Raw genomic sequence first — 21,029 nt, 5'->3', positions numbered from 1 at the left:
CCGTGTTCTTCCAAATCAATCCAACTCAGTGGCTATTAAACCCACATTAATCTGGTCTACACGGTGACATGTCGGATCATCCAAGTGGAGCCCACCCTTAGTAATGACAAAATAAATATTATAAGGATGTCTACCACTTACTTGAGCTATTACTAGCACCCCAGACCGGCGAACGCCTAGTTGGGGCGTGGAAGTGGGTCCCACTTATCGAACCTTCCATGAAGTATCTGCAATATCTACTCCGTTTATCCATTTGAGTAGATCATTTTAGTCCAAGACCCCAAAGATGAGGGTGATCTGAAACTTAGGTGGATCATGCTAATGGAATTAAAGGGGGTAGAGGGTGCTGCCCATTTGGCACCACTTACGCCCCACTCGTGGGACCACCTTGGCCATGTTTGGTGTCCTAGATTTAGGGTCCCTATTATACTATGTTAAAGTGATGTGTATTTACTTGATTTGTAATTAATTAGTAATTGAATTTAAAATTCCATAAGTAGTGTACACGTGTAATGTTGACATTACAGTTTTATTAGTCCGTTAGGGGATATATATGGGTCACATCTCAGTGATTAACCAATGATGTGTAGCCGTCAATTTACGTTAGCCATGATCGGATGGTGCACATCATTCTACTAAAGTAAATATAGTGATGCCATTGATAATTTGATTCTTTAAGGACATCATTAGTGGGTCATGTCCCCAAATGGATTGGTAGCCTAGTGACACACATGTCGTACTTGTGGGTGTCCATTTAGGTTACTCCCAGTGGACCCTGCCTTGTTATATGTACTTTATTCATGCCTTGTAGGCTACATGTGGAGCCGATATTAGTCTAACGTGGGCCAGACCACATAGACTTCCATATTTCTAGTGGGGCCTATCATTTGGTTCCCACTCTCTATATATGATGTACCAATTAAGGTCGATTATTTCCTGATATGTCTGATACAAGCTAGTGTACATGGCTTAGTAGGATACACTGAGAACATGCTTAGTATACTGATATCATGCCCAGATATATACTTATACGCGTTATTTGTATGGATGTTGTGGGTGATGATTGATCATAGCATATGCCTTTGGGCTGAGATACTTATGATACCCCATATAGGATAAGGTTGGCCCACATGATCGCGCAGTACACGTAGGTTTAATGCATGACTTGGATAGTATGACTCATGCATTTCGCATCTTGTATGTTACGATTACTTTACGCCCTAACGACATTAGAGTTATGGCCTCCACAAGCGTATCGTGAATGACCAAATTAGATACTAGAAAAATCTGTTCCAGCATTAGAGCGCTATGGATGTCATTGGATGAAAGTCCTTAAACCCTTGTGGTACCAATAGGATGCTTCAATGTCGATACCGAGTGGATAACATGAGCGCCTGAATGCCAAATACCAGTAGGTTGTGTCTCCTACTATGTCGTGGTTAGTTGAAAAAGGGGTGTGACCTTATTCACCCCAGAGTAGGGGTTGTAAGCTAGGTTGAGTTTGACTAGCTCATAAATGGGTCCGTTATTGATGAGTCAGATGGCTACTGGCATGCCATTGGCAAGGCGGATAGTGAGGTTTGTTCCACTCACTTGGTCATGCACGTAATGGGGCGATAGCCAGTGTTAGAGTGTATTAGACCTCGGTAATGTTTCTAGCGACGGATTGTTCTGATGTGTGGACTAGTTGAGGATTAGTATGCTTGCGTTGCATCTCTAGCATATGACATTCGGCCATGTCATTTATGCACTTGCCAGTTTAGCCTTCCATAATTTCTACTTTGACATTTTTATACTTGGCACATGCAATGCGCACACATGCGTGTACTCTCAAAGCTTCATAGTAAGCTTATGCACGTTCATTACGAGCAGGTTATGCTAGACCATAGCAGCCTTGAGGTAGGAGTATGTGTCTGATCTTTTGAAGTTCTGTTATATCATGTATTTTCCTTTCAATACTGTACTAAAAAATTATATTAGTGGATATGTGGTGATGATGTTTTGTGACTTGGGTACACTTGTGGTTATGCTCCTTTACAATCACGTTGAAAATACCCCTTGTAAGATCCTAGGATCGGAATATGGTGCATGGGAGTTGGGAGCCAAGAATGGGGTACTACGGAGGCTGTCGGTATTAGATTCGGCGGCCGGAAAATTTGTGAGCCGGTTCCCAAGTTTGGGGTGTGACATTTACTATTGGAGTTCTCCAAATCCGCCATCAATGCTCGCAATTGCTCTACATCTACATCTTGATATGAGATCTACTATGTTTTTCTGATTCGTTAGATCAATGGCCATGCTTACTGATGAAAGTGGCTGAAGATCGAATCTGGATATGCTGTGCTAAAATTCGGAGTCTTCTTCATTGTTTGAATCTGCTAGAATCTTTGCATAGTTGTTGATCGAGAATATCTCTGAACCATTGAGAAGGAATTTGCCATTAATCTGTTATGGGGGCCAGCATCTCTGATCGCCTCTGGATCTTGATATGCTCGTGTTGACATCGTGGCCCCTTTGGTTTGGACGCTCTCATCTGTTGTGATCGGACGAACTAGATGGTGCTGGATGGTTTAAGTGCGATTGAGATGGTCCTCTTCATTTCCCTCATTTCCTTCACTTTCTTCTTCTACTCATCGCCTCTTTGCAGCTGCTCTTAAAAATGCCTGCTACTTGTTTGTTCAGAGCTGTAAATGAGATTCATAGCGATACTACGACGAAAAATAAGGAACAGCAATAGAAACTCCCCGTTGTGGTCTTGTAACCGGAGGAGATCATGTATTCCAGAGTCAATTCTGAGATACTGCTCTCTCTCTCTCTCTCTCTCTCTCTCTCTCATTTTGAATCTCTTATCAGCTTTAATTTTGTCTCTGTGGGGTGATATTTTAGCTCGATTTTGTTTTATTTTATTTATTTTTTAATTAATTTATTATTATTACTATTATTATTATTATTATTATTATTATTATTATCATTATTATTTAAATTACATGAAAGAGTAGTCCTTTTGTAGCCGAAGGAACACAAAAAAATGTAGTCTTCCAGTTCTCTACCATATACGGTCCCTGCCTTGGAACCATTCATTTAATGGGCCCTTTCCTGCATGTCCGCTATGAAAAAAATCACGCTGATTGGGTGATTTGAAACATCAGATTGATGGATGGTAGGTTTTTAGTCCGGTCATAGGTTGCGGCCAGGACCGCTGGATCTTCAAGTCATGAATTATTTTATTTTTTCCATTGTGGGCCATCCATAAGGGTTTTGATCAAAGAGCTGCTTGTGGGTTACCACTTGGTGAGAATGGCCTATAGTGATGCTGATTATTTCCCAATTGTAGTGGATGTTAGTTAGGAGTTTGCATTAAGTTCATTCTATAGCGATGCTGATTATTTGCCAATTGTAGTGGATGTTCGTTAGAACTTTGCATTAAGTCCACACATTTTTTATCTATGTTTTATACTTGTTAAAAATGAATTAATCACTAGTCTATACGATAAGTCTGTTTGTGGATGTTGTTTGTGGATGGCATGGTGTTAGTTAATAGGAACAGAGACGTATTTATTTTTTGGGTGAAAGTGAAACCATATTCATGCATCGAACTTTCACAGAACTTCATCCTTTGGTTAATAGAAGATCATCCAAGCAGTGCGGTTTTTGGGCTTGACCGTTTATTTGCAAGGTCCAGATTGGGCAGGATGCATGCATGCATGTCTCTATCCATTTCAGAAATAAGATATTTAGAGAACAGTTATGTTGCTATTTAATCATCATGTAACTTGCACTGATGTACTCGTCGAGATTCTTTACATAGGGGAATTATCCCTCTTACAACAACAATTTCAAATTTTTTTTCAGAATAGTCTATCCATATGTATGAATGTATATGATGTCTAAACCACATATACGATGTACTAGTTAAGATTATTTATATGTATCAGGTGCATAGTGGATTTCTGCAACTATGTTTGGTTTAGAAATATATGAAAAAAAGCTGAAATCAGTAGCTTTTTTTGTTTTCTTTGGCGATGGAAAGTGGTATTTAATGGTTTGCTGGTGTCATCCAATCTTGATTACTCGAACCTTCCTATTGGGCCACATTGCCAACCATGGGTTCTAATTGTTGATTTCATCAGATGGATGTGATAATCAGATGGGAGCTATTAGGGTGCGCGGGGTGGCACCAGATCTTTTTATTTTTTGAAAGGCAGCGTGACCACCAGATCAGCAGCTTATAATCCCGAAAGGAGGGCCCTGACTTGTACAACAGCTGGGCCGAACAAGAAGACACTTCTTATTGCCATCTAGCATCATAATACCTCATAATGCATTACCTTTTCTTTTGATGATTCTTCCGAGAAAAACCATCTATTATAAGCTGTTAACCTCACTGTCCTCTGTTTCTCAAAATATTAATAGGATTTCTTGCAAAATGGAAGGGTCTTTGGCCAATATTCAAATGTTAGTCCAAGTGTCATATTGAAACATAACATCTATATATATATATATATATATATATATATATATATATATATATATATATATATATATATATATATATATATATAAGGCTCATGTGATTGGCATATTATACAAACAATTTAAAGATTCATGTCATATGTGAACTTCCCTTTGTTACATGTGCTGCATAGAGTAGAAGAGTGGAGGAATGTTATGATTATTGGCATAACAGATTGGAGGCTGTTGGATTTTAATGGATGTCAATGCACTATCCTTTATATTTACTTCAGTTGCATCCGTGAAGAAATTTTATGGCTTGGACTTAGGAAATAAAGGTGCACCGGAATTGAGATTCTTTATTCCTGATCTGGTTGCGTCATTTTTACTCAGACCTGATATCATATTTAACTTGGTGAAGTCTGCCAAATACCTTTCAGTGATTTGCTTATGCTCTTGAGTACCATATAAGACACCAATGCCCTTGAGTTTCAAAGATGACCACCATTCCCTTTCTTCTGAGCTCTTGGTTTGAGCCAATGGGCTACACATTTTGTAAAAGTTTACATGCAACTCTAACATTTGTTCTTTATGCTACATGATATTCTGCTAGCACTACAAGAAAAGGGGGCTTTAGCCTCGGTTCAAAACTGTGGCTAAAAATGTTAAAAACTGAGGCTAAAGCCTTTAGCCTCAGTTTTGCCTCAATTATCCAAACCGAGGTTGAAACCCCCGTGGCTAAAGGCTTTAGCCTCAGTTTTAGCAACCGAGGCTAAAATGACTTTTATAACCTCGGTTCTTCGAGTGAGGCTAAAAGAACCTTTTTAGCTTCAGTTTTCTCAAAATGAGGCTAAATCAAAATTTTAACCTCCATTGTTTCGAACCGAAACTAAATCCAAATTTTAGCCTCAATTGCCTCCAACCGAAGCTAAATTTATTTTTAACCTCGATTCTCAACAACCGAGGCTAAAGCCTTTAGCCACGGGAATTTCAGCGTTGGTTCTCAACAAACGAGGCTAAAGCCAAGCCTCGGTTACAAATTGAGGCTAAAAATGTTTAATTTTTTTAAATATTTATTTAAACTATTAAACCATTCATTCAATCCACTCATGAAACAATCAATCATGAAAGCCACAATACCAACAAAACAGTTAACAACAATCTATTTAAAGTTTTCAAAACAAACTCAATCAAACTATTACACAACATTAGGTTCCACAAATAATACAAAGTCACAATGCAAGATTTGGGTATGACTTTTGCTTGGCTGATGAACAACTACAGCTTGTTTGGTTGTCTGAAAGCATCTGCAAAGAAGAACTCGCCATTAGCAATAATTTATAGTGGAGTCCATCATATCGACAGTTCATTTGGATCTGGTTTATCTGTGGGCTGATTTACTAAAATAAGATACTAAAATGGATGGATGGTGTGGATGTGATAAGAGAACATCGCTGGCATGTATACAGAGGATCTCACTTTCGGATGCGGATTTCCTGCGAAAGCTTCGCATGAAATTCCTGCGCTGGGAAGGCAAGTGGGGCCACTGTGATGTTTTTTGAGAAATTCACGCCGTCTAGCTGTTTTGAGAGATCATTTTATAATATGTTGGGAGAATCAAGTGAAACACACAGACGGTAAACAATGAGGATTCAGCGACCACTGTTGAAACATTTTGGTCACAAAAGCTTTCCATTAGATAAATTTTTGTAGTTTCTGCAATCAATCCCAGTGAGAATGACTTGCATATAAAAATTAAGTTGGAGCACATTTCTTTTCTCGAATTTCCGTCGCCAGAGATTGCACAAAAAGAAATCAAACAAATAGTTTGCGATGGATTTAAAGGAGCAAATAAAAAAGAAAATCAAATGAAAGAATCTAAAGAAAATAGAGCATGAGATTGGATGATCACTGTTTTGGTATCCCTGTTTTGTTGCTGCCTTTGTTTCCTTTTTGTTTCTTAATAAAATCATCGTTAAAAATAAAAATATTCATAGTTCGCAGCACAGTTAGTTGGTGTAGGCTCATTTAGTTTGTTTTCTAATTTCCCCAATTTGTAGTTTGAGTTCACCTAATTCGGTAGATTAGAAAATAGTTCAATCTGCTGTTCACATATAGTCCAAGCGCAACAAACATGCACATTAACCGGAGTTTAGGGTCATCCAATCAGCCCATTAGTTCTCGATATAGAGCATGAAATTGGATGATCTCTACACAATAGAGTGATTAGATTCCATTTATCCTGAGTGAGATATACGCCTGAAAGTTGGCTTGAAACCGACTACACCACATAGAGCAGTAGGCATTCTCACGGAACCTAAAGAAAATAGCAAACTTTATTGATGTGAGAGTTCTTGTACTTTCTTGTGATGGTTTAGGAGGCAATTACACATTCACTCAAACTGTCTATAACTCCTCTAAAGGATTTAATTCATAAAGCAACTTCATTTCACATATCATGAAACTTATGGTGGCCTGCATAACATTGAGGGGTTGTCATCTTTGGTTAGGTGACTTTTATGTTTATATAATTTCCGAATTAATGACTAGTAATGAAACTAACATTTTTTCCTTGAGTATAAAAAACTTTCATGTTGTAGCAAAAGTTACTTGGGATTCAATTTCTCATTCCAAATCTGTCTCATATTGCATGCATTGGCAAAAAAGAAATTTATGATCCTTCCAAATTCTCTGATCTTGTGCAACCACTTGGTACCACCTACAAGAACCATTGCATTGAATATCAAAATGATCAAGCCTTAAAACTCGAAAAACTCGACTCAAAAGTGTGGCCGGTCAATTAAAGATTGAGCTTTTTGACTCTTGGATGAATAACAAAACATGGTAATATTTATGACCTAAAAGTTACAAATATGGTAAATCTAGGCAATTTGTTTTTTGAGTTTTGTTGAGTTGAATTGACTTGACCAAGATTAGTCAACCAAAGATGAACTGATCGAATCGACTAGAGATTTTTCAGGTTTCCAAATAGAGGTACAAAAAGACAATGATTAGTCAACCAAAGATTTTTAAAAAAATGGCTGCTAAAATCAGAGCAAAAAGGAGATCAACTGTAGTTGCATAGGGCATGCAATCTATCTCATCCTTGATAGCAATTGGCCTTTTTGCAGGAACTGAAGGGTGAATCATGAGTAATCCAGAAGTGAGAATACCCACCTTCATGGAAATTATATTAAGGAATTAAAAGTAGAGTGGTCTATTTCACAGGTTGAAACCAAAAGACATTTACAAACCTAGGAACCATGCTGATCACAAATTACCAATATGGGGACAGGGAAACGATCTGTTATGATAATTTCAGCATAATCACGAGGAGCTTGCAATAGTTGAGCAAAGGCCTGTAAAATAATCAATATAAGAGATTTTTTTAAAAAAAGGGTAGTACGAGTCCTCTCTCCTGATAATCATTGAAAGCTTAAATTGCAACCTACAGAGTATTAAGATTGATTATGCGCCCTAACTCAATAGGGATCCACCCTTTGAAATTTTTCGATGAGAAGTTTGTGCAGTTTAAAAGAAAATATAGATTGGTAAAAATATAAATATACTAATGAAAGCATGTGCACTTAATAACTGCAAGCCTCTGTATAGAGACGTCATTGTAAATTAGAATATCTTCACAAATGACTGGCCCATCTCTAATATCTTTTGGTTAAGACTTACAGATATGTTACTCTCTAGCTTCAGGAATTCTGATGGAATGGAACCATTCGATCTTTGCCATGCACAATTCAAACAACTCCAGCTGTCCAAGCTCGGCCGGAATGCTACCAACCAGTTCATTGTTGTTCAATTGCCTGTAGAAGGAAACTATCAAAAATAGTTTACACACAAATATCCCCGAAATGGAAATTTTATTTTAAAGTAAGAACCCTCACAGATAGCTTAGCTTGGACATGTTCTCTAATTCAGGTGGAATTGGCCCAGTGAGCTTGTACTGTGTAGGTACCTAGGAAGAATAAACAGGAAACACCTTGACCAATGATGAAGAAAATCCCCGTTGTATGAATACTGAAGCTATGAAATAAATATCATGAAATCTAACAATTATTGCTGACATTTTTCTGAAAAGATAGAAAACAGAAATAATAATAATAATAATAATAATAATAATAAATAAATAAAATAGGGTTTTAGATTGCATGACCAAAAACCAAAAAACCACATTTTCCTTACTAGTATGGAAATAAAATGCAGTAAAATGAAATGAAACTAAATCTCAGAAAAGAACATCAAAGCATCTAATTTATTAGACAAAATGCTTGTTAAATTTCCACTTCTCTGAAAATTCACCAGATGGAGCATTGCTTAAAAAAAGGCCAAAACCCTAATTTCCAAACAAATCACATCAGAGTCGAAGAGAGATCTCCGAAAGGGGCCAATCTCAGAAACTCCAAAGCAAATTCCTACAAATCAAACCACAACTCATACACAATATGCAAAAAATAAAACCTTTGGGATTTCTCCCACATCTACCGCATCCAAAACCTAACTCTCCCCGATGAAATCAAAAGCGATTTCCAGAAACTCAGCAATTCCAGCAAAAACACACAAAATGCAGGAAAAAAAAGGCACAAGATTGAATTTTCCGAAACTTTTTCCCACCAAACGCATCAAAACCCAACCATTCCTACCAAAAAAAAAACCCTAGCGATTCCCACCACAATTTCGAGAGGAACCGACACTCCAAGAACCACGAAACCCTAGCGATTCCCTTCTTCAATCAGCGGCGAATGGTCAAAGAAATGGGGAGAAATGCCAGATTGCATGGTGAATAACACAGATCGAAGGGAGATTCGCACATACCTGGCGATGTCGAGATCGATTGAAGATCAGATCTTCCATTTTTACATTTTTTCATCTTCCTTTCTTTTTCTTTCTACGATCTCTCCCTCCCTCTCACTCTCTCCTTTTTCTTTTGTTCTTTTCATTTTTCTGGTTTCGTTCGGGTAAAAACCTATCGATAGCGAGTCTCCGCTCTCTCTCACTTTTAGCCTCGGTTCTAGGCAAGTGAAGCTAAAAAGTAGGGCGTGGATCTGGTACTATCCCCTCCTGTTCGGAGCTCGGTACAGGCGGAGGCCCCACGGGCCACTAAGGGGGCGTGTTACTTTTATCCACACCGTCCATCCATTTTTCTATATCATTTTAAAGTGCTGGATCAAAAATAAGGCAGATGAAAGGCTTAAGCAGACCACACCATAAGAAGAAGCGGTGTTAAGGACGCCCACCATTAAAACCTTCTTAGGATCTACCGTGCCATTTATTTTCCATCCAACCTGTTGATATGGTTATATATACTTCATGAAGTGAAAAAATAAATATCATACTGATCTATAACTTCCGTGGCCCCGAGAATTTTTCAATGTTAGGAATTTAATCGCCACTGTGTGGTCCATTTAAGACTTGATTCTGTCTTCTTTTTTTTTTTGTCCAGTATTCTAAAATGATATGAAAAAAATGGATGAACAGTGTGGGTAGAAGTCATACATCACGGTGGCCGCTCGCTAGCCCATGGAGCCTTTGCTTGTCCCGATAAGTAGACTTTTAGCGTTGGTTCTATGCAAATGAGGTAAAATAGTAGACTTTTGGCCTCAGTTCCTATGCAATTGAGGCTAGAAGGTAGACTTTTTGCCTCGGTTCCTATGCAATTGAGGCTAAAAGGTAGACTTTTCGCCTCAGTTCCTATGCAACTAAGGCTAAAAGATAGACTTTTCGCCTCGGTTCCTATGCAGATGAGGCTAAAAAATAGACTTTTCGCCTTGGTTCCCATGCAACTAAGACTAAAAGGTAGACTTTTCACCTCGGTTCCTATGCAACTGAGGCTAAAAGGTAGACATTTTGCCTCAGTTCCTATGCAACTGAGGCTAAAAGGTAGACTTTTGGCCTCGGTTCTTATGCAACTGAGGCTAAAAAGTAGACTTCTCGCCTCGGTTCCTATGCAACTGAGGCTAAAAATGAACTTTTAGCCTCAGTTCCTTAGCAACCAAGGCTAAAAAAACACATTTAGCCTCCATTTTTTCAACTGAGGCTAAAATATTGTGGCTAAAGGCCTATTTTCTTGTAGTGTAGTTAAGATCCACAACTTACTGATTGTAAATGGATCTAACTTGCAAAATGGGAAAAGAAGACGTTGTAAGATTGAGTTAACAGAAGAAGAGAAACTAATCTCGTCTTTTATAATAAATTCAATAGGAATTAAAAATGTAGAGTTATTTATCCATCGAAGTAAACCTAGGCCCTGTTTGGATATGAGGAATCTGTGGAAAAGAGTTCTTTTTGCAGACAACTACTGCTGTTTTTTGTTTACACTATTTGGATTGTAAAAGAGTTTACGTGTAGGTGTGATTGTGGATGTTCTCTGTCAAGTAGCATAATTTTGATATTTACAACCAATGTGGATGTTTCCAACACAATGAAAATGGCCATTTGGTAATATTCTGTAGATCCAATGTAGTTTGGCTGTATTCCCCTCTCATCTTTGTATTTGACAGTATTTCCTTAGTTTCATTTGTTGAACCTCGTCTTTTACAAGCGAGGCTTATCTGAATTAGAAATACATTTTCTTAAGGAACTATTCAGCTTGCTTTTTGGCTGCGAGTTCCTTTATACCTTTTTTTCTTTTCTTTCTTTCTTTCCTTTTTTTTTCTATAGTATCTTTTTAAGTTCAGAGTCATGAATTCATTATTAGAATATGGGATAACTGTTTTAGTTTTCTAGAATTCTAATGAAAACTTTCTGTATGTTGATTAATTTGTGCCATATCTTCAGATTAGCCTAGAGACAAAATTGTATAATTCTTTTACAGCAAAAATTAAATTTCTCAGATTCCTAACCTTGTCATCTTTTTGGTTGCCACATGACTGATAAATTGAGTGGAAGTTTTCTCAAGTATAATTCTTTTACAACAAAAATTAAATTTCTTAGATTCCTAAGCTTGTCATCTTTATTTGTATGCATGTTGCATTAAATATTCATGAAAGTGTGCATGGATGTAAATGCATGATGTATAGTTGTGAGCAAAATGCACATGTTGCAGGAATTAGGGCATATAATCTTGGTACTGATTCATTGTTGGAAAATCCTTGTATATGCACAATCACACATACACATAGATGCGTGTTGACCTTTGCATATGTGAAAATTGTTTGTTTACATGTATGTAATGCACATTGACAACTATCCTATAAGTACCATAATTCCACCAATGCTAGCTTTAATTTCTCTAGCTACTGTGTGGAATTATGCTCAATACATATGACGTCCTGATCTCATTTTTTTGATTGTTTTTTTAGTCCCCCCTTCAATATCTTGAAAATGCACTCGATGGATAGGCCATTTTGTTAGAAATATGGATATGAATGTAGGCATGTTTGTGCTATAATCTGACTCATGATGCTTAGAGGAAAGAAGGAAGGACACCAAGAGGGAACTTTTCTATTTCTATCAACATGTAACAGATATAGCTGATTGTAGCCCTTATGATACAGAGCCTATATGATATGGGCATCTAGCTATTGACAACTCTCTTGTGTTCGTATTGTATATGAATTTCCAACTTATTAAATATGCATCTATCATAATTCTCTTATCCTTTTGGCATTCCAAGTTAGTTGGGATTCTTCCATGCCAGTTTCATGTCCTAACCCTAAAACAACTACATATATGGAGCTCTCGCTTTAAACCCAACTCCCACAATTTTGAGAAACTGAAAGAATTTCGCCTCCATTTGTAGCTTTACTAACTAGCCATTTATAGCCCTTTAGATGTTGGTGTAGATGCCGGATCGCTGTTGCCGGAGTAAAGGTAATCTTGTATGTGAACTTTCACCATGAAAATATGTTGATGCATTTGTGGAGTAGGCATGGATATGACTACATTGAATTCTTATACAAGGGTGTAAAAGGGTTTGAAGACAAGAAAATGGTAAGTGTCTACTTAACTCAGGAAAATTATGAAGCCTTTTAATCCATTCTTTTTGTATGTTATGAGCATCGAGGATGGCTCTTGATACAGGTAAATGGGTTCAATTTGACGATGACCATCAAATTCCATAGATGGAGGAAGGCATCACAAAGCTCTCGGGTGGAGGTATGATTCATTGTTTTCTAGATCATTTAGCTTCTTATTCAAGCCCACTTGACATTTTTGTTCATTATGTTTTAGGTGATTGGCACATGGCATACATTTGCATGTATAAAGCTCAAGGGGTTTATATTTAAATTTATTGGTAAGCCTAAGCTAAAGTACTTTTACACAGTCGATCAATGACTTACATTTTGTGTAGATGAGAAAGGAAAAGTATGTGTTGTTGAGGCACTTGGTTTATAATCTGTACAATTTGTCTTCTTGCTTTTCATAGAAGGGAGACTGAATTGGAGGGCCACTCCATTAAGTGGCCTTGATTAAATAAACTCTACTTGATTATATCCAATGATTGAAGTCCCAACTTTGTTATGTTGTAAAATGACATTGTAGTGTCCGCGGTTTTTTTTTTTAAATTTTTGATCTGCAACAACAACAATAGTCTTTTTTTTTTTGTGCTTGATGAGTGATAAATGTCATTATGTATGTTTCCATTTATTACCTTTAGTATCTAGTTGTGTTATTATCATGTGTTTGATGTTTTGATTAATTACACGTGGTTTATCCGATAAACCTTGTTCATTTTGATGGCAGGCAATAAGCTACATGGCCATGTGATGACTTAACTGATGAGGACCTCCACACTGCTACACAAAATGCTACTGGTCCAAAAGGTGCTTTATTTGTACCCGAGGCGAGATACTTCTACGCTTCATGATTTTTTTCTTAGAAGTTCATATGATTCGTAGAAGTATCACCTTTTCCTTCTCCATTCCTTCTGCTTTCTGTATTCTAATAACTTACCATTAGTTTTTAACATCTTTAGGTGCCATTTGAAGTTCCTGTCCGAAGACAGATAACTTGTTTGTTGGATCCAAACCTTTAGTGTACAGGGTTCATCTATGATGAATTAATTAAGGTAGGCTGGTTCTGGTAGACACATCTCTATTGTCTATGTAGAGGCTGCTTTCAAGTTCCAATTTTGATGTCATCCGTTTTCTTATTGAACATTAAACCATCCTTTTCATTTCCAAGAAGATTTAACCCACAATGGATTTTCAATCTTTAAATCATCATCATTGTCATTGCCTTTTCATTTCTAAGAAGGTTTAACCCACCCACAACATAGATACATGCACCGAAACTTGTTCCAATAAAGGGTGTGATCAAGTGGTACTGGGCAGATGTAAATTGCTTATACATTCATCTATATAAGGTGCATTTGTTTTATGTAGCTTTTTATTTAGGTGCCATTTGAAGTTCTTATCTGAAGATAGATAGCTCATTTGTTGGATCCAAGCATTCAGTGTGCAGGGTTCATCTATGATGAATTAATTAAGGTAGGCTGGTTCTGGTAGACACATCTCTATTGTCTATGTAGAGGCTACTTTCAAGTTCCAATTTTGATGTCATCCTTTTGCTTATTGAACGTTAAACCATTCTTTTCATTTCCAAGAAGGTTTAACCCATAATGGATTTTCAATCTTTAAATCATCATCATTGTCATTGCCTTTTCATTTCTAAGAAGGTTTAACCCACCCACAACATAGATATATGCATCGAAACTTGTGCTAATAAAGGGTGTGCTCAAGTGGTACTGGGCAGATGTAAATTGATTATATGTTCATGTATATAAGGTGCATTTGTTTTATGTAGCTTTTTATTTAGGTGCCATTTGAAGTTCTTATCCAAAGACAGATAGCTCGTTTGTTGGATCCAAGCCTTCAATGTGCAGGGTTCATCTATGATGAATTAATTAAGGTAGGCTGGTTCTGGTAGACACATCTCTATTGCCTATGTAGAGGCTACTTTCAAGTTCCAATTTTGATGTCATCCTTTTTCTTATTGAATGTTAAACCATCCTTTTCATTTCCAAGAAGGTTTAACCCACCCACAACATAGATATATGCACCGAAACTTGTGCCTATAAAGGGTGTGCTTAAGTGGTAATGGGCAGATGTAAATTGCTTATACGTTCATCTATATAATGTGCATTTGTTTTATGTAGCTTTTAATTTATGAGAAATGATGAATGATGTTATTGTATTACATGATTAGGTTGCAGAAGGGGCAAGGATTGCTAGAGCTTTAAGGATTATTGGTGTTGATCTAAATGCAAACATATTCCATGAAGGTGAAAGTTGATTGGATTTTTGTTAATAGATTTTTTTTACTTCACGCATCCATGATGGCCCTATAACAGCCATAACAATCTGACGCATTTTCTTCCTTTGAAAAAAAAATTGACCATTTTTTGCCATGGATTAAAATTAAAATGCAATGCTATGAAGAGGTAAAGATTGTTTAAATCTCTAAAATGGATTACACACCTCCTATGTGACATCTAAAAGCATTGAAGTAGATGTGTTCATCTATGATTGGAACTACTGTGAATCCTGACTTTTTTATTTCTTATTTTCTAGATGTAAACCTCTATTAGAGACATCCTGGAATGGATATCTTATAACGATTTCAGCATCAAGTAATTCCTGTATCATTGTTCAATCATCATTCCAACATCTATATTTGTATGTATGTGAAGTCAACTTACGATCTGAACATGTGGTCCATGTAATGGTGTAGGTGGTGCATCAATTTCTCTCACATATATTGCTGTTGAAAGAATCATTGCTGGGTAACTCGATTTACACACCCTGTGATTTTAGTAGCCCATATAAATAAGAACTATCAAATAAAGGATTTTTATTGTTATGTAATCATCTTAAAGGATTAAAAGCATGCATAAGTGCTCAATTGGTCTCTATAACAAAGAAGCATGTTGCCTATGGTGAAATCACAGAATCAAAAGTGTCTTTTTTTCATAATGATTCTGAGAGTATGACTAGATCATTTTCATAAGATTATGAAAGTTTAAGTTATTCTTTCCATATTTGATAAGTTATTTGGGGCTTTTTGTAAATTAGATTTTTCATTTTTGTAAATTAGATTTTGCAATGAAACATCTTCAAGCACATTATTTTCATATGTTTTTCTTTGGATTAATCTCTAATTTGATGAAATGCAACAAACTTCTGTTAATTTATTTCCCTTGATCCTAAATTTCATGTGTTTATTAGGGTTTAAAATTGTTCTTAAAATTTGACCGTTGGCAAAGTTAAGAACAGTTTAAAACCATTCCTAAAATGTGACCGTTGACACTATAATGGTTTAAAACCGTTCCTAAAATTTGTACCCAAAACAGTTCTGTTCCTTTTTTATGACGCCTCATTTAGGAACGGTTTTACATTGTTCCAAAAGCATTTAGGAACGGTTTTAAACTGTTCCTAAATGACGATTTTGGTCTAGTGAAAGGAGATTGATTGATATGACTTGTTTATGTTCCTTGAAGAGTTCCTCTTCCGTGACTATCATTCCTTTGTCTTTTTTATTTTTATTTTTTATGTTTTTGAAATTTTGTACATTATAAAGTTCTTTGTCTTTCTTACACTGTTGAAAATTGTGTAGATGGAGGTAGTTAGATCCTTTGATGATATAGATGGACCACAATAGAAGCATTCTCTTTTTGGAAATCCAAATGATCCAGAAACTTTTAGGTTTGTATTTTTATGTTTCATTTTTGTATTCAACACCACTACTTGAAATATCTTGGCTTCACTCATTCTTTTCTCAATAAAATTGTGTTATGTTTAAAAAAAAAAATATGGCTCTCAACATCACTGCTTGAATAATTTACCCAACGTGGTCGTCTAAGATAATGGAGAACATGAAAATTGAGATCATGTTTCTTTTACTATATCTATTTCATGTTGTTTTGTGTTACTTAGACAAGCTAGTCTTGCATTGTTCTGTGTGACTTTCCGGGCATTTGTAGTATGTGGATGGCAAAGAACAGAGGAAAATTCTATTATTTTCAAGTACTCAAGTTAACCATCATGTCTCCATCTATTTATTTGCCAATGTGAGAACTATACTCATTTGCAAATTATATGATATGCAGGTACATATATGGGGAGCCAGGGCATGACTCCACATTTCCTAGAGTCCAGGATGCTAATACAGATAGCTATCCCTTGCAACATTTTAAGGGTTGTGTGTAAGTGGACTAGGAATAAAATCAGAGATGCTAGTGGTGTCTCAGGTTCATCGTGGGTGTCTCATGGCCTAAGGAAGTGTTATTTGTTGTCCAAATTGGATTGGATTGTGTTGGCTTCGTGGTGTAATTTGATTTGTGCAAATGTGGTAGTGGATCATGTGGCTCTATTTTGTAGTTTGTATTTTGTGTTCACCTATCTCTTTTAAATTTTTTTTTCCTTCTTCTTCTTTTAAAGATATATGGCTTTGTATTGTCTGATCGTGTTTAACCTTTGTAACTTGATAAGCTCATCTTCTTTGAAAATTTCAGGATTGCCATTTATTCATGCAAATACAGAGAAGCCACTTAAAGAGAAAGATGGTCGCTGTACTCATTGGTTTTCCATTGTTTTCCTCGCCATGATCAAGCTTGCATGAGTTGCAGCCTTAGATGTGTTATTGATGAACTTTACTTCATTTAATAGGTTTCGATTTGGTACAATACTATTGATGAAGTTTCCTTCTATTATAATGGTTTTGTTTTGAAGGTAGCATATGAAGGGGAAAGAGAGTGCATGAGTGGTGTGAAAAATGAAAGATTCAAATTTTGATAATGTATTTCTAAGTGTGATGCATTTTTTCATCAATCATCACAGAAAACTTTGAATAGATAGATAACTATTTTTGTTGTTATTTTGCTTTTATGAATGGATTAAAATGAATGATTGTATTTGATTGAATGAATGAATGAATGATTATGCCATGAAGTCTTTATTTATATGAGCTTTAGATGAGTTGATATATCGGGGAATGTACTAACAATGGTATTAGACACCATTATTATACATTATTTTTAAATAAGCACTGGCCACTGATATTGGCCGTAGCCCTAGTTCTAAAATTTGTAGTTGTTGCTAACTTCAGCCTATTGCTATGGATTTCTTAATACTTTTAGCTACAAATCTTATCCGTAGCTCTATGTAAATTTCGCTACAGAAGCAATGGCTATGGATTAAATTCGTAGCCATTTCTTCAAAAGCAATGTCTAAGGTATTAATGCTACGATCTTGCTATAGACTATAACTGTAGCAATAGATCTTTAGCTATGACTTTTATCCATAGCCTTTGATCCTTTTTTTGGTAGTGATAGCACACGCCTTTCGGTTTGAGATACTTACGGGACCTCATATGAGATAGGGTTGCCCCACATGATTGCATGGTATGTACAAATTTATTGCATGACTAAGACAACATGACTCATGCATTATGTATGTCATGATCACTTTTACACCCTAGTAATATCGAGGTTGTGGCCTCTACAAGCATATCATGGATGGCAACCGAAAATATTTGTTTTAGCATTAAGGTGCTATGGATGTCCTTGGGTGAAAGTCCATAAACCCTTGTGATACCATTAGGATGCTTCAACATGGAAACCAAGTGGAAAACATGAGCGCTCGAGTGCCAAATATCAGTAGGCCGCATCTCCCACTATGTCAAGGTCAGTTGAAAAGGGGTGTGACCTTATTTGTCTGAGGGTAGGGGGCTAAAAGCTAGGTTGAGTCTTATCAGCTCATAAATGGGTTCGTTATCGATGAACCAAGTGGGTATTTGCATTTTACTAGCAAGGCAAATAGTAAGGTCTTTTCCACTTACTTGGCCATGTACGCGGTGGGGCAGTAGCCAGTGTTGGAGTGTACTAGACCTCGGTGATGTTTTCAGTGACAAATTGTTATGATATGTGGACTAGTTAAGAATCAGCATATTTGCATTACATCTCTAGTATATGATATTTGGCCATATAGGCCTTACATTGCATAGACTTAGTATGGCTAACAACATTCATGAACTTAGTAGTTTAAGCCTCCATCTTCCGCATACATTGATATATGTATTATTATCATACGCATTGTGCACACACACACTCACTCTACTGAGCTTCATAAGAAGCTTATGCACATTTGTTTACGTTGCAGGTGATGCTAGGGCGTATCAACAACATTGAGCTTGGAGTATGAGCCTGATCTTTTGAGTTTTGGTTATATATTGTATTTTCATTTTAGCATTGTACTAAAAGATTTTATTAATGGATACATGGTGATGATGGTTTTGTGACCTTGGTTGTGGTTATGCTCATGTACAAAAAAAAAAATCACCTTAAAAATCTTCCTCATATGATCCCAAGATCGGAACCTGGCGTATGGGAGTTGGGATTCGAGAATGGGGTACTGCAGAGCTATTGGCACCGGATTCAGTGGACATGAATTTTTTTATCCAGGTTCCCAAGTTTGGGGCTTGATAGGTTGTAAAAAGGATTCTCGACATTGATATAGATAGAGACAGTGAAAGAAGCATGCTGTAGTTGTCTTAAGAAGTTCTTGGTCAAGTGTGGACTGAAAGATGCTAAACTAGTTAGTACACCCCATGCTACTCACTTTTAGCTTTTTTTATAACATGTCCTATCATAGATATAGAAAAGTAGTATATGTCTTATGTGCACTACTCGAGCGTAGTTGGCAGTTTCATATATGACATGGTTTATACTAGACCAAATATTTCACATGCAGTTGGTGTTGAGCAAATACATGTCATCAAACTTAGCAAGCAACACTTGGAAGAAGTGAAATGGTTACTTCGTTATAGACGAGGTACGATGGACTATGTCTTAACATTCAAAAATGCTAAAGAGAAACTTATAGGTTGTGTGGATGTCAATTATGTAGGGAATGTGGATAACTGAAGGTCAATTTTCAATTAATCATTTGTGTTAGCGGGTGGAGCTATCAGTTGGATGTTGAAGCCTTAGTCTATGGTTGCACTTTCCATAGTCGAAGCTAAGTACACAGAAGAATGGAGGCATTCAAGGAAGCTATTTGGTTAAAAAGTATAATAAATAAGTTGGGGCTTTACTATGAAGTTGTGCCTATGCATTATGACAATTGTTAAGGTCAAATATTGCATATTATCCCCCATTTATATCTTGGTTTTATGAACATGATACTACGTAATGTCGTATTTTACTCATGTTTGCATTGCATGGCGAATTTAAGAGTTTGGATTGGAAAAGGTGTAAAAAGCATGGATTTGACACTTAAAGATCACCAAGGCAAAGAATGGATTTTATGAGACAAAGATTGAAGATTTCAAGGTCCTAGGATTCAAGAAAACTAAGTGGAGAAGGAAAGAAGTCGAAAGAACAAATGTAGAATTCACATTGATTATGTCATCAATCACTGTTCGATGACATCGAACACGGGTCGATAACATCGAATTTATGAATGAAAATCGAGTTGGTTGCTGAACAAATTGAAGACATTTTTCGTGACTTGAGGACTTGTTCGATGACTCGAAGCTTTGATCGATGGCATCAAAGCAAGTTCGATGACATCGAATTTTATGTGGATTTTTGAAAAAACTTGTTGGACATATTGGGCACAATGTTTTGGACGCATTATCGATTCCTTGAACAATGCTCGATGACATCGAAGGTAAGTTCGATGACAGAGAAGGTTATAGAGTCTAGATAAAGTTATAACAACGTGAAAAAAGTACGTATAAAAGACACCTTCGATGACATCGATGGCAGTTCGATATCATCGAACTAATGTGCAAACTTACGCAGAGGTTATGCGGAGTGCCTAAATTTGAGGTGGTTTCCAAATTTCTTAATTCAGTTTGAAGCTTGGAGCACCCCAATTATAAATTGGAGACCCCAGGGCATCCCTTGGCATCTATCTAGGGTTTGAAGGAGCAAAGCACAAGGGTGGCGAGTCATCGCCAAGAGTTTTTCTTATTTTCTTCCTTAGTTTTCATGTTTTCTTCTAGGGTTTTAGATCCAATCATGTGTATGGTTAGCTAAACCTCTTACCTAGGGCTAAATGGTGAAGCTTATAACATGATGGGATGTTTCTATTACTTTGATTTATGTTCATGTTGAACCTTCATTGATTATAATTTGATTCTTAAGGAATATTTTCAATTTTTAATGGTTTATTGTGACTCAAATTACAGTAGATCTGCAATAGCTTTGAGTATCTTCTGTTCCTGTTTTGAGATTGTGAGATTGGTAAATTCTGTTGTTTACCATTGTCTCTTGGGCATGGTTTAGTGATGGAATCCCTACCAATTATCATAATTCTCCTCTTTTGAGAATTATGTCAAAGGAAGTTCCAATTTAATCTTAATTACTATATCTTCCAATTGGATAGGATATTACTCAAATTCCAATTGTGCTAATTGAATCAAGTAAAGGAATCACCCTGATTGCTACAAGTGGATCCATAGAAACCCTAGTTCTCACCTTTGAATTGATAAGTTTCTATTAAATTATTCGCAGTACCTCTTTATATTTCAGATTTAGATTCATATCTTTTTCTAGTTCTACTTGCAGTTGCTTTCATAATACACACGAGTTTAGTCCCTATGGATTCGACCTCGGTCTC

General features: G+C 36.5%; 1 protein-coding gene across 3 annotated transcripts; it reads right to left on the bottom strand.

Annotated features, from left to right (window-relative positions):
• Window positions 1–8,101: 8,101 nt before the first annotated feature.
• On the bottom strand, window positions 8,102–9,405 carry LOC131252069 (LRR receptor-like serine/threonine-protein kinase SIK1). 3 transcript variants are annotated; one of them, XR_009174146.1, is made up of 3 exons: window positions 9,280–9,388; window positions 8,346–8,422; window positions 8,102–8,270 (listed from the first exon to the last, which is right to left on the bottom strand). XR_009174146.1 is itself a non-coding variant. In XM_058252990.1 (3 exons), the coding sequence occupies exons 1-3, from the start codon at window positions 9,316–9,318 to the stop codon at window positions 8,144–8,146; spliced, it is 237 nt and encodes a 78-aa protein (XP_058108973.1). In that variant the 5' UTR covers window positions 9,319–9,405; the 3' UTR covers window positions 8,102–8,143. The 3 variants fall into 3 exon arrangements, 1 of the variants encoding a protein (XP_058108973.1); XM_058252990.1 differs by having other exon boundaries at window positions 8,352–8,422; window positions 9,280–9,405; XR_009174147.1 differs by lacking the exons at window positions 8,102–8,270; window positions 8,346–8,422 and adding an exon at window positions 8,780–9,103 and having other exon boundaries at window positions 9,280–9,405.
• Between the last annotated feature and the right edge of the window lie 11,624 nt (window positions 9,406–21,029).

This window comes from Magnolia sinica, chromosome 7 (assembly GCF_029962835.1).
Source record: "Magnolia sinica isolate HGM2019 chromosome 7, MsV1, whole genome shotgun sequence".
Taxonomy (NCBI): domain Eukaryota; kingdom Viridiplantae; phylum Streptophyta; class Magnoliopsida; order Magnoliales; family Magnoliaceae; genus Magnolia; species Magnolia sinica.
The sequence above is the reverse complement of the archived record's forward strand: the minus strand, read 5'-3'. Positions and strand labels throughout refer to the sequence as shown.